The sequence below is a fragment of the Pseudophryne corroboree genome, chromosome 1 (assembly GCF_028390025.1).
Source record: "Pseudophryne corroboree isolate aPseCor3 chromosome 1, aPseCor3.hap2, whole genome shotgun sequence".
Classification (NCBI taxonomy): domain Eukaryota; kingdom Metazoa; phylum Chordata; class Amphibia; order Anura; family Myobatrachidae; genus Pseudophryne; species Pseudophryne corroboree.
Window position 1 is genome coordinate 266,586,100 of NC_086444.1, and position 26,586 is coordinate 266,612,685.

General features: G+C 41.3%; 1 protein-coding gene across 1 annotated transcript in view; it reads right to left on the reverse strand.

The window, feature by feature from the left end:
* The window catches only part of FBN2 (fibrillin 2), a 384,738-nt gene that overhangs the window by 99,348 nt on the left and 258,804 nt on the right, over positions 1 to 26,586 (reverse strand). The window contains exons 30-35 of the mRNA XM_063964252.1: positions 25,546 to 25,671; positions 21,813 to 21,938; positions 17,869 to 17,991; positions 16,190 to 16,312; positions 13,945 to 14,070; positions 12,216 to 12,338 (exon numbers count right to left, since the gene is read on the reverse strand). Of these exons, the coding sequence (XP_063820322.1) occupies positions 12,216 to 12,338; positions 13,945 to 14,070; positions 16,190 to 16,312; positions 17,869 to 17,991; positions 21,813 to 21,938; positions 25,546 to 25,671 (747 nt within the window). The remainder of the gene's footprint in view (positions 1 to 12,215; positions 12,339 to 13,944; positions 14,071 to 16,189; positions 16,313 to 17,868; positions 17,992 to 21,812; positions 21,939 to 25,545; positions 25,672 to 26,586) is intronic.

Genomic DNA, 26,586 nt, shown 5'->3' on the forward strand with positions numbered 1-26,586 from the left:
CTTTTTAGAACATAGGAGGAATAATAAGAATTTACTCACAGGTAATTCTATTTCTCGTAGTCCGTAGTGGATGCTGGGTACTCCGTAAGGACCATGGGGTATAGACGGGCTCCGCAGGAGACTAGGCACTCTTAAAAGAAAGATTAGGTACTATATCTGGTGTGCACTGGCTCCTCCCTCTATGCCCCTCCTCCAGACCTCAGTTAGGGAAACTGTGCCCGGAAGAGCTGACATTACTAGGAAAGGATTTGGAATCCAGGGTAAGACTCATACCAGCCACACCAATCACACCATACAACTCGTGATAACTATACCCAGTTAACAATATGAACAATAACTGAGCCTCTCTCAACAGATGGCTCATACAATAACCCTTTAGTTAAGCAATAACTATATACATGTATTGCAGAGAGTCCGCACTTGGGACGGGAGCCCAGCATCCACTACGGACTACGAGAAATAGAATTACCGGTGAGTAAATTCTTATTTTCTCTGACGTCCTAGTGGATGCTGGGTACTCCGTAAGGACCATGGGGATTATACCAAAGCTCCCAAACGGGCGGGAGAGTACGGATGACTCTGCAGCACCGAATAAGCAAACTCAAGGTCCTCCTCAGCCAGGGTATCAAACTTGTAGAATTTTGCAAAAGTGTTTGAACCCGACCAAGTAGCAGCTCGGCAAAGTTGTAAAGCCGAGACCCCTCAGGCAGCCGCCCAAGAAGAGCCCACCTTCCTCGTGGAATGGGCTTTTACTAATTTAGGATGCGGCAGTCCAGCCGCAGAATGTGCAAGCTGAATCGTGCTACAGATAGTCACAACTGAGGGCTGGTGCTGACCAGGGGGAAGCCTCAGTTGTAGGGGCTGAGGTATATGTGTACCTGGGAGGCAGTACAGGGTTCTTGGACATACAGGGTACCTTTAGAACAAATGCCCGAAGGCGTGACCAAGACAACAAGGGAAAGTTCAAAGGTTTTATTAAACACAGTTCAGAGAAATACTTGGGATCGATGACGGAACACCGATGGTTACTTTGGGATCGATGGTGGAACACCGATGGTGACTAGGGATCGATGGCGGAACACCGATGGTTACTGGGGATCGATGGCGGAACACCGATGGAGACTTGGGATCGATGGCGGAACACCGATGGTGACTTGAGATCGATGGCGGAACACCGATGGTCACTGGTGATCGATGGTGAAACACTGATGGTTACTGGCAGGGCAGAGCACTGCTGGAAGCTGGTGTCGGTAACTGCCAGTCACAGGATGCAATGATGAGACACTGCAGAGTCAGGCTGTACTGCAGAGAAAGTCCATGGGAGGACTGCACACTGGGATCACTGAAGACAATTGAAGCACTGACAATCTTTCCAGCCCAGGAACAAGATATTTATACCAGCTGGGAAACAGGGGTAGGCTGGCTGATTAAGCAGAGTCTAGAGTGCAGCTGCTGGGTAATTAGGTAGAAACCAAAGTACAGCTGATAGGCTGAAAAGTAACATGTGATGAAAACAAACATGGCTGCGCCCATGTTTGAACTTGGAGGGAAAGACTGTTTGTAACTTGCATGTGAGTTTTAACCATGAAGCTGCCAGAATCACAGTAAAGAGATTAGAGACAATGAGATGCAGCGTGCTGCACACAGACAGTGCAGATGGAATCCAGGCTTGGAACGCTGGGACAGTCTCAGGAGACATCTGGAAGGTAAATACTGATAAGGAATTACCTGGATCGTGACACAGATCCAGCGAGCAATAGTCTGCTTTGAAGTAGGAGCACCCAGCTTGTTGGGTGCATGCAGGATAAATAGCGAGTCAGTTTTTCTGACTCTAGCCGTCCTGGAAACATAAAGTTTCAGGGCCCGGACTACGTCCAGCAACTTGGAATCCTCCAAGTCCCCAGTAGCCGCAGGCACCACAAAAGGTTGGTTCAAATGAAACGATGATACCACCTTAGGGAGAAATTGGGGACGAGTCCTCCATTCTGCCCTTTCCATATGGAAGATCAGATATGGGCTTTTACATGACAAAGCCGCCAATTCTGACACACGCCTAGTCCAAGCTAAGGCCAAAAGCATGACCACTTTCCACGTGAGATATTTTAGCTCCACGGTCTTAAGTGGCTCAAACCAGTGGGATTTTAGGAATCCAACACACGTTAAGATCCCAAGGTGCCACTGGAGGCACAAAAGGGGCTGAATATGCAGCACCCCTGTAACAACGTCCGAACTTCAGGCAGTGAAGCCAGTTCTTTTTGAGAGAAAAAGGGATAGGGCCGAAATCTTGGCCTTTATGGATCCTAATTTTAGGCCCATAGTCACTCCTGACTGTAGGAAGTGCAGGAATCGACCCCCCTGGAATTCCTCTGTAGGGCCTTCCCGGCCACACACAAAGCAACCTATTTTCGCCATATACAGTGCAAAAGTCTTGCTGTCACGTCTTTCCTAGCCTTTATCAGCGTAGGAATAACTGCATCCGGAATGCCCTTTTCCGCTAGGATACGGCGTTCAACCGCCATGCCGTCCAACGCAGCCACGGTAAGTCTTGGATCAGACAGGGTCCCTGTTGCAACATGTCCTGACTGAGAGGCAGAGGCCATGGGTCCTCTGAGAGCATTTCTTGCAGTTCCGGGTACCGAGTCCTTCTTGGCCAATCCGGAGCAAAGAATATTGTTCACACTCCTCCGTTTATTACAATTCTCAGCCCTTGGGTCTGAGAGGAAGAGGAGGGAATATATAGACCGACTGGAACACCCACGGTGTTACTAGTGCGACCACAGCTATCGCCTGAGAGTCCCTTGACCCAGCGTAAAACCTTTTTTATCTTTTTATTGAGGTGGGACGCCATGTAGTCCACCTGAGGCAGTTTCCATCAATTTGCAAAACTGCGTGAAGACTTCCTGATGAAGTTACCACTTTCCCGGGTGGAGGTCGTGTCCACTCCCGGAATGAACACTGCTGACAGTGCGCTTACTTGATTCTCCGCCCAGCGAAGAATTCTGGTGGCTTCTACCCTCGCCACCCTGCTCCTTGTGCCGCCCTGGCGGTTTACATGAGCTCCTGTGGTCTGACTGGATCAGAACCGGTTGGTCGCGAAGCAGGAACTCCGCTTGACTTAGGGCGTTGTATATGGACCTTAGTTCCAGGATATTGATGTGAAGGCAAGTCTGTTGGCTTGACCACAAACCTTGGAATTTTCTTCCCTGTGTAACTGCCCCCCACCCTCGGAGGCTTGCATCCGTGGTCACCAGGACCCAGTCCTGAATGCCGAATCTGCGGCCCTCGAGAAGGTGAGCATTCCGCAGCCACCACAGGAGAGACACCCTGGCCCTGGGGGATAGGGTGATTAACCGATGCATCTGAAGATGTGATCCGGACCACTTATCCAGTAAGTTCCATTGTCCTTGCATGTAACCAGCCAAAGGGGATGGCCTCGTATGATGCCATCATCCTTCCCAGGACTCGAGTGCAGTGATGCACTGACACCTGTTTTGGTTTTCAATGGATTCCTGACCAGTGTCATGAGCTCCTGAGCTCTCTCTATCGGGAGATAAACCCTCTTCTGGTCTGTGTCTAGGATCATGCCTAGGCGAGGCAGATGAGCTGTAGGAACCAACTGCGACTTCGGAATATATAGAATCCAGTCGTGTTGCCGTTTCACTTCCAGAGAAGGTGATACGCTGTCCAGCAACTGCTATCTTGATCTCGCTTTTATGAGGAGATCATCCAAGTATGTGATAATAGTGACACCTTGCTTCCACAGGAGCACCATCATATCCGCCATTACCTTGGTGAAATTGGTAATGACAATCCCGTACCGCAATTCTGAGGTACGCCTGATGAGGTGGATAAATGGGGACACGAAGGTATGCATCCCTTATGTCCCGATTCATTTCAGGCTTGCAATGACCGCTCTTAGCGATTCCATCTTGAACCTGAACCTTTTCAGGTATATGTTCAGGGATTTTAATACAATATGGGTCTAACCGAACCGTCTAGTTTCGGGATTATAACATGGTCGAATAATAACACCCTCTTGTTGAAGGAGGGGACCCTTGACCACCACCTGTTGAAGATACAATTTACGAATTGCAGTTAACACTGGCTCCCTCTCTTGGGGGGAAGCCCGCCGGGTCCTCGGTGAGGGGGCATCTTATCACAGTCCAGCCTGTATCCCTGCGATACAATTTCTATTGCCCAGGGATCTAACAGGGAGTGAACCCACTTGTGGCTGAACTTACGAAGGCGTGTCCCCACCGGGCCTAGCTCCGCCTGTGGAGCCCCAGCGACATGCGGTGGATTTTTGTAGAGGCCGGGGAGGACTTCTGTTCCTGGGGACTAGCTGTATTGTACAGCTTCTTTCCTCTGCCCCCGGCTCTGACAAGAAAGGACGCACCTCAGACTTTCTTGTTTCTTTATTCGAAAAGCTGCATTTAATAATGTCGTGCTTTCCTAGGCTGTGCAGGAATATAAGGCAAAATATCAGAATTACCAGCTATAGCTGTGGAGACCAGGCACGAGAACCTTTCTCCACACAATCCTCAGCCTTCCATATGCCTCTTAAGTCGGCATCATCTGTCCAATGTATATTCTACAGGACACGTCAAGCAGAAATCGATATAGCTTTTGTCTCTAGGACCCAGTATACTCATATCCCTTTGGGCATGCTTTATAATTATATATCTATCACTTAAGACAGCATCTTAAAATATTTATATGCATACTAGGGTCTCAATCTCTGCTGATAAGGTACCTGTCCACGCTGCCACAGCGCTATAAACCCATGCCGACACAATCGCCGGTCTGGGTAGTATACTAGAATGTGCACACTATCTGCAGGATCCCTGAGAATAGCTAGTGTAAACAGGACACCCAAGGGGAAGATTCTCAACACATCCTGGCCCTAGTGGGGAAAGGATACAGCCTGAGAATTCTCTTGTGGGAAGCTGCCGTCTCTTGTCTGGAGATTCCCGCTCTTTTTCCTCATGAGAGGAGGGAAATTTACCTCAGCATTCTTCCCCTTAACATGTGTACTCTCGTGTCAGGGACAGATGAGTCATCAGTGATATGCAAATCATCTTTTATTCCAATAATCATATATTGAATATCTTTTAGCCCTCTTGGCTGTAACTTTGCATTATCGTAGTCGACAGTGGAGTTAAACTCCGTGTCGATACTTTGTTATTTTGGATAGTGAACATAGAGAGACTCTGAAGGACTCTGTGACATAGGGACAGACCAGGGTAGATTTCCTTTCTGTTCCCTAACCTTTTGTGCAATAATTTTACCTCAGCACTTACACATATCCAAACAGGTGTCGGCGTTGTCGACGGAGACACCCTCCCACACACATATCCGCTCTATCACCTCCTTAGAGGAGCCTTTTACCTCAGACATGTCGACACACGCGTACCGACACACCACACACACAGGGGATGCTCTATTTGAAGACAGTTTCCCCACCAGGCCCTTTGGAGAGACAGAGAGAGAGTATGCCAGCACACACCACAGCGCTATATAATACAGGGATGTACACTATACTGAGTGATTTTTCCCCTATAGCAGCTTATATACACAGTTTTGCACCTAAATTTATGTGCCCCCCCTCTCTTTTTTACCCTTTGTGTACCAAGATACTGCAGGGGAGAGCCTGGGGAGCTTCCCTCCAGCTGAGCTGTGAAGAGAAAATGGCGCCGGTGTGCTGAGGAAGAAGGACCGGCCCCCTCAGCGGCGGGCTTCTGTCCTTTTATGTACTTTAATGGCGGGGGTTAATGCACATATACAGTTTATCAGACTGTATTATGTGCTTTTCGCCAAGTAAGGTAATCTAATTGCTGCCCAGGGCGCCCCCGCCCCCCCCAGCGCCCTGCACCCATCAGTGACCGGAGTGTGTGGTGTGCTAAGGGAGCAATGGCGCACAGCTGCAGTGCTGTGCGCTACCTTAATGAAGACCGGAGTCTTCAGCCGCCGATTTTCAACTTCTCTTCGTTCTTCTGGCTCTGCAAGGGGGACGGCGGTGCGGCTCCGGGACCGGACGACCGAGGACTGGGCCTGTGTTCGATCCCTCTGGAGCTAATGGTGTCCAGTAGCCTTAGAAGCCCAAGCTAGCTGCAAGCAGGTAGGTTCGCTTCTCTCCCCTCAGTCCCACGTAGCAGTGAGTCTGTTGCCAGCAGATCTCACTGAAAAGAAAAAACCTAACAAATACTTTCTTTTCTAGGAAGCTCAGGAGAGCCCCTAGGGTGCATCCAGCTCTGGCCGGGCACAGATACTAACTGAGGTCTGGAGGAGGGGCATAGAGCGAGGAGCCAGTGCACACCAGATATAGTACCTAATCTTTCTTTTAAGAGTTCCCAGTCTCCTGCGGAGCCCGTCTATACCCCATGGTCCTTACGGAGTACCCAGCATCCACTAGGACGTCAGAGAAATTATTAAATGAATTCAGACACACAGTGTGTCAAAACACTATGATGTTGTCCACAATGGGGACCCGAAATGCCTAAAACTTATAGGTTTGGAATTCATTCCCCAAACAAAATGTGGAGGTGACAGGTACAAAAGTCTCTGAAGACAAGAGGTATTTTGGATGTACCAGATGAATAGTATTTTTCCCGAGGGCCTAAATGAGTCAGTGGAACTAAACACCATTACCAGAGTGTATGATCATATGTGGATGAACTCCTTTGGAGTAGTCCTGTTTATGTAGCATTTTTTCCCTATAGATAGAATACATCGGCTATTATAATAGGTGATGTATTCTATTGTGGTGGGATCACAGCTTAGTAATTATTATAAATATATAGAAAGTATACCGACGAAGGTGTATGATATACTTTCTATATGCAGATCCGCTGAGTAGATATCCCCGTTCTTAGTTATTAAAGATATGCTCTGTATTCTATAGAAGCTTTATTATAATGTGAGATAATCTAAACCTTTGATAGTGAGAATAAAAACTAAATAGGATACGGGTATTAGGAATTTGATTATTTGCCCCCTCTTGCGAAAGTCTGTGTGTTTTTGTGATGCAGTGTGGTTGAGGAAAATGTGTAAAAGCATAAGATTAGACTGTACTATCGACTATCTCTATACACTGTTAGTGCTTGAATGATTGTCATGCCTAGAAAGATAGTTAAATAAAAGTTGTGCTTTATTTCTTTAAAAGAGCTTTTTATTTAGCACTTTCAAATAATAAGATTAATAAATATACCTTTGAGATCATGGTTTTTATAAATGGAAAGAGCTGACAGTTGTCATGACAACCGTTTGAGATAAACAGTTATAATTTCCTGATTTCCATGATTGGCTGCATGCTGCGAGGCTTCGAAAGTCACGTGACCGGCCATGGGGCGGTCACGTGACTGAGAGGCTGACGCGAACGACCGGAAGTGTTTTGGTGATGCACGGCATTACCTTGTTTCTTCCTGTCTTGTGACCGGTCACGTGGAGGCCACATGATCGGGAGTGGAGGTTACAACTCTGTCATTTAGATAAGCTAACGGAACCATTATGCGCTCCACGGAGCGGAAGGAACATTAGATCATGAACTCGGAAGTGGTTATTTAAGATATAGAAATCCACATAGCATTAGTGTTTTACACAATTGCCTATGTATAGGTATTAAATCTATATGTATACACGTCAAGATGGTTTTAAATATTAATTATTTTGGATATTAGCTAAGAATGAGGATGGGAAGCCGGGGTCACATGTTTAATTAACCCGGAAGTATTTAGAACATGAATTTATAAAATTCCCTAATAAAGGTTTTTTATTTGTTATATTGTATAAAAATTTTAATTTTATTATCTGAGTCTGTCCTAGGATTATATGCACAATTAGAATAAAATAAGCTATGTATGTTTTGTAGATTATTTGAATGTAATGGAAGGATTGAGTGAACAGCTGTAGAATGTTTGCTAATTACTAAGGGTATAAATATCTGACCAGTTCAGCTGTTTAAACATCCTTTGATAAAGCTGCAGTGCCTGCAGCGAAACGCGTCAGGAATATTTCTGGGTCATTATTTTTCACCATCACAGCCTATGCATATCCGGACCAAGACTGGACTTTGATTTCAGCAGAAAAATCGTGGTGATAAAAGTTCTGGAGCATCACCGACTCTTACTTACAAGGAGGACACCGTATTATAATGAGGACCCCACAATTGGACACTTGAATTATATCCAAAACGTTTTCAAGGGACTACACCTCTAGCGGCTCTGGTAAAGTTGGTTGGTGAGACTGCGCTGTCAGTCTACTCTCACAATATTCACCCATCTGCAAATCCAGTTTATATTAACAGGAACGGACTACAACATCATAGGCGTTTAAATTAAGACCCTTAGGTTTAATTGTTTTTATGAGCTCGGTATAAATGTTTTAGCATGGTTTAAGTTGGTAACTCATTAAAAGGTGAAGTTCTTATCGCTCAATCCTTCATATGCACTATAATTATGTTAGCGCTGCTATTTTGTTTTTGTTTCTTACTGCTATATTATAAAACTGTTTATGAAGCTTCCTCTGATCACCCGAACCTGGGAATGCAATTCCTTGAGAGAGCGAGATTACCTGTTTTAACAGAGGAAGAACGGAAATCCTTAATGGAACCGGTCACAGAGCCGGAATTACTTTCCTTGATCAAATCATTACAAAATGTTTAGTCTCCTTGCCCAGATGGGTTTGGGGCAGAGTATTATAAAATTCTCGCTCCCCATTAACTACCCCATTTAATGTCTCTTTTCAATGCTTTATTTGAGGGTAAAACCACCTCCTATGGGATTTAGTGAGGCCAGAATAGTATTGTTTCCGAAGACTGGAAAGAATTCCCGGTATACCCAGTCTTATAGACTCATTTCATTATTGAATCAGGATATGAAGCTTTTTACAAAATTAATTACATCATGACTCCAACCTATCCTACAAAGGGTCCTACATCCTGCACAAAATACATTTGTCAAAGGCAGAACCTCGGTACATAATATCTGACTATTGATAGCAGCAATGTATAGTTCAAAACAGTCGGCCTGCCCGACCACTCTCATTGTAAGTTGTGATGTCGACAAGGCGTTCAACCATGTCTCCTGGCATTATTTACTTTGCATTTTTCATGTTCAACAATTTGGTGTAGAATTCATCTATCTACTTAGAATGTTATTTACACGACCACTGGCCCACTTGACAATTAATGGTCTGAACTCGTCCTCTTTAACATTATGTAGAGGGACACGCCAGGGCTGCCTTCTTTCCCCCCTTGTTTAATTTAGGCCTAGACCTGTTGATACGTATTTTGTACAGGATCCCTCATGGCAAGGTATTAAGGTTGGTGACCACGACATTTAGGTTTCGACGTTTGCGGACAACCTCTTATTATATTTTAGTAATCCTAATCGGACATTTCCATCATTATTAACTACCTTACATGATTATAATTTAATATCGGGATTCCTCATCAACTTTGAAATGACAGAAACACTGGCTTTGGGGGGAGATGCGACTTTGGGATTGGGTAATATGTTTCTTTTTAAGTGGGCTGGTACATATTTAATATCCCTAGGCTTACGCTTTCCATCGAACCTCACTTACTTATAAACTTTGTATTTTTCATACTACATTACTCAAATGATGGACAACTTTGTGAAATGGCAACACCTCCCCATTTCCTATTTGGGAAGGTGTCACTTATATAAAATGGTCTCTTTCCCTCGCCTGCTCTACCTGATCCAGATGCTTCTATTCTTGCTGTCAAAGCGTGATATCCATACTATTAACAAAGCTCTCACTACATTTATTTGGGCTAACAAACATCCACATATAGCAAAATTTAAACTAATACAACCTCCATCACTTGGCGGTATTAATCTCCCTTGTCCGGAGGACTACTCCTTAGCCTCCATTTATAGATATGCTTTAGATTGGACAGGGCGTGGTGACAACTTTGTTAATCGAGCTTTGGAACAAGCGCTCTCACCTCAAAATACCTTGACACACGTGTTACACTTTGCTGATAACCCTGCCCTGCCGGATGTACACCATAATCCATTGTTATATGCTCCCTGTAGAGCCTGGCGTATTCTTAGGAAATGCTAGGCCTTTCCCTGGCTTATTCCTTATTTCAGCCTTTGTTGCTTGATCCACAATTTCAGGGTGGAGAGGTTAATGTGGTTGTTCGTGATTGGCATCTCCAGGGACTCTGCTTATTGTTTCAATTCTTGAATGTGGAATGTTCATCGATCTTAACTTTATCTCAAATGAAAGAAAAATCCCCCGCTCTTCATTTCCCCTTATTTGCCTACGTTCAATTTCATAGTTTTGTTGTTAGTACACTATCATGTCTATGCTCCCACGATCTTACCTTTCCTCTAATAACCATGGTACAAAAATGCCCACGGTCTCCCTATTCTACTTCTCTAATTTATACTCACACTAGACAGAGATTGGATCTATTTACACTCACAACTGGGCTGGCCTAATGGCCTGAAACCTTCCCAGATACCGATCTACCAATAGTAATTTGGCAGTTTAATGTGCGCAATAAGCAATTAGTCTCATCCTCTTATGCTGAGATGTACTTTAAAATACTACATAGAGCATATTACACCCCCCGACTCCGGTTACTTACAGGAGTATTTAATAATTCCCTTTGTTTTAAATGTAATTCCCCAGATGCTGATATTATCCATTGTCTTTTGGCGTGCCCAGTGATACAAATATTTTGGTCTGATGTACAGACCTATATTAATGTTGAAATCCATATCTCTTTTGATATCACTATGGTTTGGGCTTCCTGGAATCATATTACTACGCGAGATCCCACGGTTTCCAAATGTGCAAAATTGTTGTTGGCTCGTGTGGCTGCAGCTGCAAAGAAAACAATTTTATCCCAATGGATACATTCGGATCCAATACCCTTGTCCCTCATGTTTCTAACTTATCTGTATCAAATGGATTGGGTACATTGCTCCCTAGATGCGGAGTCCCGTTCCTTAAAATTCTTTCTCAATTGGTTACCCTACTTGCTCACGCTGCCCACTGCCACCAAGGAATATGTACGTAAGGTAGTTCAATTAACGACATGGTATAATACGGAATCTCTCACCTTTGGTTCTCCATTGTTTTAAACTATTTGGTTAATTTTATGCTTTAATAGATTAACTTTGTGGTTATCTAATTGCTTGTTTTGTTTATTGTACTCCACATTACTGTCTCATCCTTCTATTTGTGGTTTCTGTACCTCACAGCGGCTGTTGTTCTTATGTGTATTATGACTTACAATTTGTACTTATATTGTGTGTCCTTTTTCAATAAATACATTTGAAAAAAAAGATAAACAAGACATGCAACATATCATAAACAATATTGATGAATAAAAGGTATATTTTATTAATTACTTAGGACGTTGACTATCAGATTTAAAGGTGTGTAACTAATACTGTGTAAAGTTATATACAGTTAAAGCTTCTTAAAAATCTAATTCTGATGATTTTGTTAATAACTAAATTTATCTGATACATAAAATATTATTTTCCAAAGTATCTTGCGCAAAATAGCTTGAGTTAATGCCCATACACTACCTCTTCTGCTCCTGCTTCTCATTATACATTTCTAAGTTCAACCCAAATCTCAGCCTAAATTTTGGATTCAGATTATCCTGTTTACAGACATCTGCCAAGTATTCAGTATTCTTAACTTGAAAAATGTTTATGTTTAATAAAATAAAACCTGGGGTTACAACGTTACCTCCCTAAAGCTCCAAGTCATAAGTTTTCAAATATGTGTTTATTTTAAGAATTAGAGTATATTATTAAGATTAGTTATAGACACGTAGCCAAAATATCCTCGAACACTGCATGGAGTAAAGGTATCAATAAGATATTCGGACACAAAGGAACCCAGGTAGAAAGAATCACTTGGTAACCTACTGCGTAACACCTATGCAAGCAATAATATAAATGTAATAGACATATATCTTTAGTTGGTTATGGAAGCTTCTGAAAACTAAATTATAAACTAGTACTGCAACTATTTAAAGAAAACAGAAAATGTACAATTAAAAAACAGTAAGACATATGTAAAGCAGTGATTATGGGCAGACCGTGTTTGTATCAAATTTAAGAATATATCATCTGATTGACAATAAGCCAAAGAAGCTTTATCCCTTGCCACCTTTGTTGTGGAACCCTAGCCCACAAAGTTACATAAACACCTATGGTACATACCAGTGCAATTTCCTCCAGTGCGGTCCAACTCATAACCATCATCACAGACACATTGGAACATTCCTGGAAGATTCCGACAGGTCCCAAATACACAAATATTCTCAAAATAACACTCATTGATATCTGAAGGAAGTAAGTAATAAATAATGTTAGTAACATGGATATTGGAAATGTATAAACACGAGTAAGTGAGGCTGTATGCTGCAATAACGGTACCGCTGGACTTGCAGATTTGTGTTCACAGCCTCATAGCACTAGTCCAGTACTAGACCAGCACTAGAAAGTATCATGAGGGGAGCGAGTTTATATACCATTGTCGGCATTAATTGCCATTACAATGGCAACTAACATTCCCTGTGAGCTATTCACAGTTCATAAGATCAATTTCCATCGGTATAGTCTCAAAAACAAACCACTAAAGTTAAAATATATAAATTAAATTAGATCAATATGCCAGTAATGCCTGTAAAAACAATTGATTTTTATTTATTTTTTTAGAAATAGTTTTACCTTTTATTTAAATGATATATAACATTTTAGGAAGTGCACTTTAAAAAATGACAAAGTCAAACCATAAATTTAATCTACAATTAACTTAATGGTTGCAATGTCACCATCAAGCCCCACAAACCCATGTACTGTGGCAAAATGAGCCCTAGCAACGTCAGGTTTGTAAATGAACTCCTAAATACAGAGAAACATCTTGTTTTACGCATATTGACACACAAAATATTTAAGATTTTGCTTATTTATTTCTGTACATTTTGTTCATGTCTTCAAGCACATTTGTTTTTCTTTATTGCTGTGGACTATGACATAAAGTTGCTCTACAAATTCCCATATAGACAGCCAATAAAGGCTGTGTTTTATCCAGTGACACCAGAAATACTGAACTTTGCCTAATCCTACAGATACATTGCTGAAAGGGTTAGTACAACTGTATTAGGTAAGAAACGCCTTCAAGTTTTGTGTATCATTATCTTTTTAAGGTAATGTACAGTATTTCAATATTTCATTGAAAAAAGAAATTATGTCATCAGGATGTCATTGTAAAATAAGCTCCCACCCCCCAGTGTAATAAACACCCCAGTGGCAATAGAGCCCTAGTAGCATTATCTCCACCCCCTCCCCCTCCCCCTTAGTGGTAATAAATCCAAGTGGCACTACCCAGCCCATACACTACCAGCTCCCTGCTCCACTATGTAACTGTTTACATCCTCCCCATCCCCCAGGCCAAAAAACTTAGTAGGGCATTACCCCCCACTCCCAGTGCCAAATGCCTCAGGGGCAGTGTGATGACTCACACTCTGATTCTTGTGCACATAATAAAACCCTCTTACTCTAATTAAGATACCTAGACCATTGCACACATGTTACTAGATCTTTATACATATCTAATGCCCACCCTTGAAACAATGGCCACTTCAGTACAGATACCATATTAGAGGACAAAAGCTGCTTAGTTCATGGCTGATACTCTGCAGTAAATTGCACAAGTCATCATGTAACATCTCAAGAGAGATACATTTCCTTTACACTTCAGAAGTGCCTTGCTGTCCACTGCAAGTCGCATACATAGAAAACATTCGACTATTCTGGAAGGATTAAAGCTTGTATTTGTAAAACACCTGCTCTCAGGTTGTTGTCCTTTCTAGCCCCTTACGTGATTTCCATTTTACCAGGCCTATCCACATGTTAAGGCATTGGACTGATGCAGCTGATGACTTACCCTGACAGGACTTGCCGTCCGGAGCTGTAGTGAAGCCCATCTCACAATCACATCTATATGAGCTAGGGACATTTAGACATTGTCCGTTCTCACACAGGTTGATATTTTCTGCACACTCATCAATATCTGTATGTGACAAGAACAACAAGAACATAATAGTGACCTAATGATTGCGCTCATCAAAGTGCATTTCATTTGAAGAATACAGTATTTCATTTTAGTGTCATCATGCACATGGCAAGTGACCAGACTCCAAGATCTCGCTGTACAGATAACTGTAACCAATTATCAGGGGCAGCACTGGAAATTGGTTCAGCAAGCAATGCTTCATCAAGCAATGGATTGTCCAATGCTCATTTAGACAATCCATTGCTTGATGGGCATCTGAATTTATTTGTATACGAAAAGTATGAAGTTGTGATGCTATATTAGATGTGTATGGAGACATTCCTGATATCAGACAATAGAAGCAGTATTTGTAAATATGAATATAAAGAGGTCATGTTCTCTGCACACAATGGGGTTGAGGGGGAATGAAGCAAAAAATAGCAAGTAACTTTGCACCTTGGTGAAACCATGCTGCACTGCAGGTAGGGGAGATGTAATACAGTATGTGCCAAGAGATTTACATTTAGAGAGGGACTTGTCCTAACTCAAATCTAAATTGCAGTGTAAAATAATTACCGGGATCCCGGCGTCAGTATGGGGAGACTGCCGGTCACCCAATCCCAACCCATTTGCACACCTTGCATTGAAAAATGGATTATAGATGCAGGTAATTATTGGGAAAGCTCCACGTTCTGCATATGCCTGTATCTGTACAGGGGAAAGCCAAAATGCTGGAAATCCTGGGTTCTTTGATTAAGACCAAAAATGAACGGTATCGGCAAGGCTATCATTTTTAACATGCTGTTTTTTGTTGATTCCCCAACGGATCGACGATCATTGATGGGATAGGCAGATGCTTGGACCGCATTACTTGCTTTTTTCCTTTGTTCCCAACTGAGAATCAGAACCTATGTTCTATGCCAAATTGTTTCCATTTAAAAGAATATAGCTTGTACTGTACCTTTGAATTAAACCTTTAAAGAAAACATTTAAAAAAAGTTTAACATAAGCCTGTTTTGATAAAATGGACAGAATTAATTGCATCAGAACTTGTTTTTAAGTCAGTTAATACATTGTTATAAGAAATCAATAAAACCATGTTCCCTTTGGGACAATTTTGGTTTAGCCAATAATACGGAACATTTAAAGCAGTGATGACAGACGGTTTTAGGCCTATAACTGGCTTTCTGAGCCTTCATCTGCAGCCCCAGTTCCTTCATACTTTGCCATATTTATGTGTTATAGTTTGTAATACTTGTTTAAAATGTTTGCTGATTTGTTATTACAAATAAATGTCTCTTCATTTGGTTAAATGTATTATTTTAACGTTTTACTAAAATTAAGAGTAATATTTGGCCTTCTGAAGGTTAGAGGGCTGCCCGTACAGTCTCTGAACTGTAGGTGGCCTGTCAGCCATTTAGATAACTAACAGTTTCCAAAATTATAATCTTGCCTTCCTCCGGCATAATCCACATGGACTAAAATGCAAAAATATCATTCATACACATGTTTTATATATATATATATATATAAAAAGCTAAGCAGAGGTGCGGCACTCAAAGACATTTTTCTTCAAAAAAAGACTCACAGACACCCAGGTCAGTAGTTTCAACGTTTCAATCCCCACAGGATTTTTGTCAAAAATCCTGTGGGGATTGAAACGTTGAAACTACTGACCTGGGTGTCTGTGAGTCTTTTTTTGAAGAAAAATGTCTTTGAGTGCCGCACCTCTGCTTAGCTTTATTCATTTACTGTGAGAGCACCAAGACTGGCTATATGTATTAGGTGGAGTGCCGGGTTTTTTGTGGTTTATTTATATATTTATATATATATATATATATATATATATATATATATATATAGTAAGGGTATATCTGAAATACGCTCCACAAAATGGACTAAAACGACATATGTCCAAACTTCCATAATGAAAGAAGACAGTCAGATTTATCATGACAAGTCCTCATACAGTATATAACTGTGCATTTTTTTTACTTCATACCAAAGAGATTAATAACACTTTGGCAAACTTGAGAATTTAGTTATGATGAAAGTTTCTAAATTTCTATGGCACTTTAGTAAACAATAGGTCCTGTATACTACTGTAAACTGAAAGAAATGCTTGAATTTGTTTCACCTGAGCATCTAAATCCATCGCCAGTATAACCTTCAATGCAGGCACACCGGTACGATCCAGGAGTGTTTAAGCAATGGGCTGAAATGCTGCATCTGTGAGTTCCATTGGAGCATTCATCATGGTCTACATTTAAAAATAGAAACAGTTGTTAGAGGTTGTGTAACGTGCAGCTACTACATAATGGGGTAAATGTGTTACCCTGCGGTATGGGGAAGAAGCAGTATCAGCGCACGTTATGTCTTACAGATAGCAGGCCGATATGTTGGCGCAATATATGAACGGTCAGCATCGACAGCTGCAGGTGGCGATGCCCATACACAACAGCAGGGAGAGAGCTGTCCTTGCCTGTGGCAGGTGTCGGCTCCGGAGTGCGCAGGGGATCTCGCGTGAGTAGCGAGATCCGGGGCATGCATAGAGGAGCCGGCCAAGAAGGAGACACAGCTGTCAGCTCTGAGCTGATGCGCTGTGTGCTAGGGGGACATCGCCGGAGGGGGGAGCTTTCGCTCCCCTGCTTCGGCAGATAAAATGTTAATACATCTTGTCGATTTCCCTTCCTGCTTTGCTTCGGTAATGTGGCGAAGCAGGAACTGTTATAGTGGCACGATGCGTGCCGCTATAATACATTTACCTAAATAACACTGGGTAAATTAACATTGCATGCTTATTCACGTTTGTACGCAATGGCCGATTATCATATAATGGATCAATTATCAGCAGACTGCACATGTGCTGGGATCGCAATGCACATGCACAAAGATGCAGCTGTGATTTTGCTCGCAATGAGGATTTCACGGAAAAGTGATTGACAGGAAAGGACCGTTTGGAGGTGTTTACGGGAAGAGGCTTGGAAATGCAGGTGTGTCATGGCCATTTTGGGGGCGTGTATCAGCTGCAAGCTCATACGTGCTAAAACATGGCGCTTGTGCTGCTAATGCTGTGTCTAGTCTGTGCAGCCATAGACAAACCCTTAGTCCCGGTGTTCAACATTTTTGTGTATAAATTGCAAATGTGTGCTCAATTGCAGATGAGTTTGCGTTGGCTCCGATGGGTGTCCCTTTTCATTCTATGGCGAAAGCTTCATTTGCTAACATTAGCAGCTCTGTAGCCTAGAAAATCGTAATTGTACTTGCATAGTAACATGAATTAGGTCCAATGTGCCTCCAGATTTTCAGAACATCTTTTTGTTTTGTATGCACTTACCATTCAGAACAATTGATCCACTCGTGATTGGTAAATGTGATGTATATATAAATAGGTCTACAGTATATTGGAAAGTAGTCTAAAGATGAACATACAGTAATTATGCGTGTCTACACTTGGGTTTGCCTATAGGTAATGTGATATTATTAGAAATACAATAGTAAAAGTAAAGTCCCATTTCTTTCTTCCTTAGCAGAGAAGAACTTACCGCAATAAAGAGTTGTATGATTCCTTTGCATATTTTATAGTTTACAGTATAATTTTATGGGTCCCCAAAAAGATTCAATGAACCCATGGTAAAGATTACGTTAACTACTTTAGACAGAAATTATTAGTGATAGTAAGAAGAAATGCAAAGAGCCTCATATCTCAGTTATGTCACATGTTCCTAATTAAAATTCCAGGAAATCTTTTACTACTGATCCTCTAAATGGGCTGCACAAATATATGTTATGAGACTCTTACATAGCTGTGCTTACCATTACATGTGATACCATTTCCAATCCAGCCTTCCTTACAGGAACATTTAAAACTGCCTGGTACATTGAGACATGTAGCATGCAGATCACAGTTGTGTGCGCCAATTTCACACTCGTCCACATCTGAAAGGATTATAAAAACATTAAGCACATGACATGTAACACAAAAAAGGCCATGCCAGCCATGAGACAAGGTGAGCAATCCCGATTTCTCTGGACAATTGCAGTGTATGGACCTCCAGTATCAGAGAAGCCTTGACGTTTAGCCTGGAGGCTTACTGTATCTTTGCAAATATATGCAACTAAGATCTCCGAATTATCTACTAAGATGTACTTTTTAAAATCTTATTGCTAATGCCTCTTGGTGTGCTTGGGAAATTCTGTTTTGTGTATCCTTCTAGTTTAGAACAACCCCTCCCTTTCAACATCTGAGAGGCATTACTAACTTGACTTTGCAGCTTCCATTTTAACTTCAGTTGTGTAGTGTAAATCAGCTTCTTAAGATCAGCAATACCACAACCTGTGCACTGCAAGGGGATGCTATCTTATGCATTGTTGGAGGTTTCTGTGTTGACAGGGGATACGTACTATTTGCTGGCGGACGGGATCCCACCATCATGAACCTGACAGAGAAATCCCATCTGCCAGAATGCTGGCAGTGGGGTGATCGCTAGAAAGCCCCTTGTGATATGATGCCCACTGTCAGCGTACGCAGACTAAGAAATACTGCTCGCCATGCCTGCAGACATACCACTTCATTCTCTGTACGGGTATGGCCTCCTTTGTGAGCGGTTCAGCATGTTTGTATGCAACTGCTTTCAGCACCATGCCTGCAACACTCCCATAACATTTCCATGGGTCTTTTTAGCCACCATACCCTTTTATCTCCCAGTCACCGTCCAGTAACATCCCTTACATTTCTGATACCATGCCTCCAAATCTGTACAAATCAACATACAAAATCAAGACAATGCGCAGTGCGACTAAGACTTACGCACATATGAAAAACATTGTTTCAATGAATCTGACATCTACGCTATGTCAGACTCAGGGTCACTCGCAATGTCTCTCACTCTTCGTTGTCATGTTTATCACTCAGCCTTTTTTTATGAGACTCATGAGCAATATTTCTCCTAGGCTGTGCACGTTGGCTATAAAAGTGTTAGATACTGAAGATCCATCCTGGCTATTGCAATGAACACCAGATTCTCACTGCTACCCTTCAATGTGAAATCTGCATTAGATTAGGAATCTTCATATTATCATTAGATGTTTACTGTTCTAATTGCAGCGCACACATCACACTGGGAAGAACATCAGGGAACTCTGGTTCAGTAACAGCTGCAAAGTCTTTTGTTACTGACCTTACTAAACGGATTTATTCTTATGTTTGACATTGTACATCCTATGGTCATTACTCGAATGTTCATTTTCTCTATATAGATTTTCATGTACAGGATTTAGGCAATGTGTTATAAAACCCTGGAAAAACCATAATTCCATACATAAGCCATACATAAGAGGTGAGGCAGCTGGAGACTCATTTTTCATTTCATGTTTTTTCCAAGTGTGCTGTTTGGATGGATTTTATTTAATTAATAGGCTGCTTATTGTATAACCTTGGTAGTTTTTCTCAGACAAGATGTACAATATATTCCAGATCCAGTATTAATATAAACATTATAAAGGACATCTAGTGATTAGATTACATTATACATTCACCGGTACAATACTAGGTTTAACAAATATTCAATAACTTTTTCCTACCTCCAATGCGTGCAATTATTGCATATTTCAGTATTAGTATCTATATGTAACTGATGTTATAAGAGATAGAGATATACCAGCTTTCAGTTTCTAAAATGCTTAAAATACGTCTAGTTTGACTATGTCCACTTTCCTGTAATTTGTGTGCAACCTTACAAATAACAGGTTGCAAAATAATATTAAAAACTGTTTCTACATGTTTCAAATAATGGTACAAAACACAGCTGCCAGGCTGTTAACTGACCAGCCCTGCTCTAGCCACATAACACCCATCCTCTACTCCCTTCACTGGCTGCCTGTAAGATGGCGAATCATGTTCAAGATTGGCTTACTGAGTTTCAAAGCACTACATGACCAGGGCCCAAGGTACCTGAAGCAGCTTCTGACCCCATGCTGCCTCATTTGATTACTGCGATCTGTAGATGAAGGACTTTTGGCAGTACCTAGAATCTACCGTAATTCATCTGGGGGTCGAGCTTTTAGTCATGCGGCTCCGACTCTATGGAACTCACTTCCCCGCACAGTGCGAGAGGCCCCAACTATAGAATCCTTCAAAAGTAGACTCAAGATTTTCCTGTTTACTCAAACATTTCCATAATGTCCCTTTAGTATCTACACGATTCTGTATTTTATGAAAAGCTTTTCTGTACTTCATTATTTTCTTTACTATATTATGCTATGTATCTGTTAAGCGCCTTGAGTCCTATTGGAGAAAGAGCTCTATATAAATAAAATTATTATTATTATTATTATTATTAATTAATAAAACAAAAACAAATAAACTTTAGTCTAAAAAACATTTTCAACTTCTTGTACAGAACGTTTCCATCTTTATTTTAATATATACTAGGTTGAAGGAAGAGGGTATGGGCAATCAAGCAAGAGGGTATGGGCATCCATCAACATGCACATGCAAGTCACTGACATAACAGGCAATTAGGGATTGCAACCTGCCTCGTCTTTGCACATTTCCACTTTTTGAAAAAGCTCCAATGAGTGAAACGCATTAGAGAACCTGCTGTAGTACTAATTGTGCAATTTGGACCTTGCGTGGGGTCTGTCCAGGAGGAGGAGTACAGGTGCGGACCCTTCTACACAACCACGTACGGCCGTTTGTTCTTGATAACTGACCTGCGTGGAGAGACTTTAGTGCACCCTGGACCACTGGTGCATATACTACAGGAGGCGCTGAAGCCGATAGCTGCTGCAGGCGGGCAACCCCCTCATGCACATTATATAAGAAGGAGGGACAGCACTGCAGAAACAGCTCTCCGTAAGTACATTGGGAACCTATGTGCTTTATACTTCAGCAGTAACATTACACTGTTTTAAATTGGTATATTCCCCAGGATTGGAGAAACATTCATTAAAGTAATAAATTGGAGGACTTTTTAATTGTGAACATTACCTTCCTATATAAATTGGATATACTGACAGCCAGGTGTGCACTTATTAGCTGGATTAAAGTTTTTTAAAATATTAATAGCAATCGATTGCAATATTGTTATAATAATAAATTGTATGGTTTTTTTATATACTGTTGTACTTGTCAGTTCATTTCAGCCACAGCAGTCTGTTTTTATTAGTGCAGTTCTATTCAGTTGGTTATAAGAGATGCACCAGCTTTCAGTTTCTAAAATGCTTAAAATACGTCTAGTTTGAAAATGCCTACTTTACTGTAATGTGTGTGCAACCTTACAATTAACAGGTTGCAAAATAATGTTAAAAATCCATTTCTTCATGTTTCATATAGACAAATAAAACAAAAACAATAAACTTTAGAGAAAAAATGTTTTACACCTCTTGTACAGAACGTTTCCATCTTTATTATAATATACACTAGGCTGAAGGTTTAGCCAGTGGGTTTACAGCTAGCCATGCAATCAAGCAAGAGGGTAAGGGCATCCATCAACATGCACATGCAAGTCACTGACATAACAGGCAATTAGGGATTGTAACTTGCCTTGTCTCTGCACATTTTGATCCATGCAATTATGTTAATGAGAAAAAAAGAGCAAAACACCAAAGTCAAGTTAGAATTTTTTATTAGGACTCGTGGAAAATAGAATGCAGTAAATATAACATATTTAACTGAATTGTAAGTGCAGTGCTGGCATCTGGAGTTTTTGAGGAAAAAAAAGTGTCAATCTTAGAAGTTCACCAAATGAAAGGTGTACCTGTACATCCAGTTGTTCCCTTTTTCACTGAATACCCAACCTGACAGTGACACACAAATGATCCTTTGGTGTTCTCACATTCACCAAACATGCAGATGTTTGAATTAATGTCACATTCATTCACATCTGTAAAGAAAAATAATACTGATTAACACAAGTACAGCATTCTCTATATATAAGTAGTCAGTACCAAAGCATATTCTTATAGAACAATGTGAATAAACATCACTATTATCATAAGGCTATAAGGGATGTAGTTATGTGACCGGCGGCCACAATACTGATGGCTACATTCGCCCCCCCCCCTTACAATCCCGATGGTCAACATGCCAACCACCAGGGACTATTCCCACTCGTGGGTGTCCACGTCACCCATAGGGGAGATTCAAATGTTTGAAAAGTCAGTTGGGAGTCTGTTTTTTCCTATCTAATAGACAGGAAAAAACAGACACCCAACCGACTTTTCAGACATTTGAAATCCACCCATAGAGTGGAGATAGAACCTGTGGTGAACGCAGCCCACAAGGGGATTCGTGCCTCCCAGCCGGTATCCTGCAGTCGGTATTGTGACCGGCAGTCTCCTGACCGCCGGTCACACATTCCCAAGCCGGCTATAACAGTGTCTACAGTGCTGGAAAGTCTTCAACCTACAGTATCACATTATGCTTGGTTTTAGTTTTAACCTTGTGAATAAGTATCTGCTGGGGCAATAGGAAAATATAATAGCCTGCGAGATGCAGTATTTGGTGCGATTGCAATTTGCCCGATGTTTTAAAGTGGCAATATAAAATCCTCTGGAATCGAACTGATGCCTCCATCTTACAGACTACTACATGTCCACCAATGCCATGAAAGTGTACGTGTGTAATGGGTGTGGTATAGAATATCTACAGTGTCTAGATTGACCCAGTATGGTTGACATGCATTATGTCTACATTGACAAAAGGTCGACCTATGAAAGGTCGACACTGGAAAAGGTCAACATGGACAAAGGGTCGACAGCTTCAAAAGGTCGACAAGGACAATGGTCACCACAAAACACCTTTTTGGGGTTAGTGTGGATAGTTTCTCCATCTGGGACCACCATTTGTAGAAATAAATTCCCACTTAGGAGGGTGAGGTGGGCTCATAGAAGCTAAGGCCTCCTTCACTGTAGAACTGTGGCAAAATATTGTTTAATAAGGCTTTAAATATCTGATAGAACTACAGTGTGTTATTATTACAGGGAAAGTCCACTTGTGGACAGTTCTCAGCCATAACAATCTCCCTCCCCCAAGTAGCAGATAGCAGGGGTGGATTCTTCACTTGATCTTCCCTGATCCTCACCAAACAGGGAGCAGCCGGAAACAGATTAGATTCTATTTCCACAGTAGAGTGCTTCCTATATTTACTACATGAGTGAGCAAGAGAGAGATCAGGGTCTTGACCAAACGTGGACTTTTCCTTCATAAGGGGCATTTAATTAGTAATTTCCATGTTTCCCCTGACAATTCCTTTATTATTCTCATGAGACATTGTTCCCCGTATAGCAGGAAACATGTGTTTTGCTGCTCTGCAGCATAGGACACGCAGTGGAAAACAGGGCTGCCTTGCCAACTGAATTGTAATACCAACATTTTCCCTGAGGGTTTTCTTCGTGTTTAACCTTACATTTCTCTTTGCATCTCTGCATCTATTTCTAATGAAACCATTTTGATGGCTTTACTCAAATCAACTGTCCATAGATTCAGTAATTGTGTATACAGCCCAGTGACTTTTATTATTCTAAACTGTAACTGCTGAGAGTTCCAGGCAGTAGCTGTAGCTGGCTAGTTGCACAACAGACTTTTTGGAAGGGGTTAAGTGCACATAGTATTTTTCCCATAAACTCATGACATCACCGGCATCTGGATTACTGTAACTCAAGTGGAGTATGGACTAAATGCTGGCCTGTGGAAGTGACAAGTCTTATTTTTCCAATGACAGGGTTCAAATGAAAACAATGTCTGAGTTGCCAGGGGAATTTTGTACCTGTACACTTTTCCAGCACATCATACATCAGCACACCAGATAATGTATACCATCCCTTACTTGCTTCAAATATTGTGCAATGAAGAACTACCTAAGGATTTAAGTATACGTCAGCAGGTCCAGTGGCAAGGCAGAAAGTCAGCCTTTGTGTAATTAGGGGGAAATTACACAGATGAGGGTGGTAATAGACTAGCTGTATATGACTAATAGTTTTGAATCATTACATTCTTTCCCAGTTGTATTTCAATCATTACTCTGGAAATATGTGTAAGTAATGTAATTTGAGATTGAGGGCCTATGGTAAGTATAGGGGTAGTCTCAAAGCCTGTTTTTCATTATGAATTATAATGTCACTTGTCATTTTACAAATAGGAATTCTGCTGCTGTAATTGTATCCAAAAGACATATATTCTTGTATACAACCTCTAGTTTATTATTGTGTCAATCACTGCACATCCTAACCTGTTGCTGTATGCAGAAGGCTTGCAGAACAGCACTAGACAAGCCAGGGAGGTTTAGAGGGTTAATAAACTAAAAAAAACATTGATTTGTTTCCTTCTAAACAAAATTCTAAAGAATTTATTCTCCTAATTTGAATTAAGAATTGGTTAAGGAGGCAAGGGGAGCAGAGCAGATGATATCTTGATAAAACAGTACCAAGGCAAATCTATTTAGTTATGTGACCTTGGCCCTCATTCCGAGTTGATCGGTCGCAAGGCGAATTTAGCAGAGTTACACACGCTAAGCCGCCGCCTACTGGGAGTGAATCTTAGCTTCTTAAAATTGCGACCGATGTATTCGCAATATTGCGATTACTAACTACTTAGCAGTTTCAGAGTAGCTCCAGACTTACTCTGCCTGTGCGATCAGTTCAGTGCTTGTCGTTCCTGGTTGACGTCACAAACACACCCAGCGTTCGCCCAGGCACTCCCACCGTTTCTCCGGCCACTCCTGCGTTTTTTCCGGAAACGGTAGCGTTTTCAGCCACACGCCCCTGAAACGCCGTGTTTCCGCCCAGTAACACCCATTTCCTGTCAATCACATTACGATCGCCGGAGCGAAGAAAAAGCCGTGATTAAAAATACTTTCTTCATAGTAAAGTTACTTGGCGCAGTCGCAGTGCGAACATTGCGCATGCGTACTAAGCGGATTTTCATTGCGATGCGATGAAAAATACCGAGCGAACAACTCGGAATGAGGGCCCTTATTTTTTGTAAGCATTTAACATACATATTGCCCTTAGAGAGTCCTGTACCAGAACAGAGGCAATAATGTTTGAGGATATTTTAAGTTGCATTTCAGCAGAGTATATGGGTGTGAACTAGAAACAGCATATTTCAGACTGTAAGTAGGTGAATGAGTTGTTTCTGAGAATTTGCTCTCCCCTCTATAGTGGCTCACACGTAGCACAGGAAAAGCCGCTTAACACGGCTAATCCTGTGCATTAGGGTGCGAGAATGCGGCCATTGCAACCTGCATGGATCTGATTGCACAAAAAATGTAATTAGCTATAGATATAAGGGGCAGACTAGATGGGTCTAGTGGTTCTTATCTGCTGTCAAATTCTATGTTTCTATGTTTAGTTCCTGAATACTTTAGATGGGAGCTAATTCTTACTCTAATAATGAAATCGCACCTTAATGTACAGTAGTTATGGGAAAGAGAAGCGATTTTTTGTAGTTATTTCAGCAGAAGACCAGTAGCGAAGGAAGGCTTCATTTACCTATGCATGTTTTCATGTCCACACTCGCCATAAATCCATCATAGCAGAGGCAGCGGTACTCTCCTGGGATGTTGGTACATTGTCCTCCATCACAAATATCTGGGCTGTCTTCACACTCATCGATATCTAGAAAATGTTGATCAAGTAGTAAACAAGTGCAGCAAATTTTTACCTTTACTCACCTTTGGTCATTATTATACATATCACTGCACAACAAAGCAATCATTACTCTTACACATCATCACACTTATACATCAATGAACAGTGTGTACACACAAATTATTACATGGCACATAATCACATTTATACATTATTAGTTATATAATACATCAGCATACTGTACTTACACATCATTGCACTACACTTCAGTGAAACCTCTATGCATATGACCTCTACGTATATGCTATACTGCAATAGGTATTGTATGTATACACACACATAATATGCTACACATAACGTAGCACTGTGTGCATACACGTGAATGTACTATACACATCAGCATTTAGGTATATACACCAGAACAGTACACATACAGTATGTCAGGTCACTGAAAGAAGTTCAGAGTTGACTCACACACATTGAATTCTCTAAATGTATAAGTCAATTACAAGTTAGTAACTGCTTTCCGGTACTCCCAGTTCAAAACATACAATAACATTAATACAAAATATTTCTAGTGTCACAACCTTTTTCCCCAGAAACATAGCCTAGAAATAATTGTGGTGGATTTGGCTTACTCTTTGTTATCAGGAAATGAGCAGGATGAGATCACTTTACATAAATCTCACTTTAGCCTGCCTTGTGCAGGGGAAATACTATTACCATAAAGTTGTCTGTGTAATCTTTTTAATGGCCCTACAAAGAATAACTGAGTATGATCTCCAGTCTTATGTGTCAAAATATGGAGTTTTAATTCACACAGTTTCTGACATTTGGGTATAACTGGAACTCCTAGCAATTTACAATTATCAGTACCATTCCATGTATGACTACTCGCCTATTTCATGTCTTTTATACAGTGTGTCAAACACGTTTTTGCAC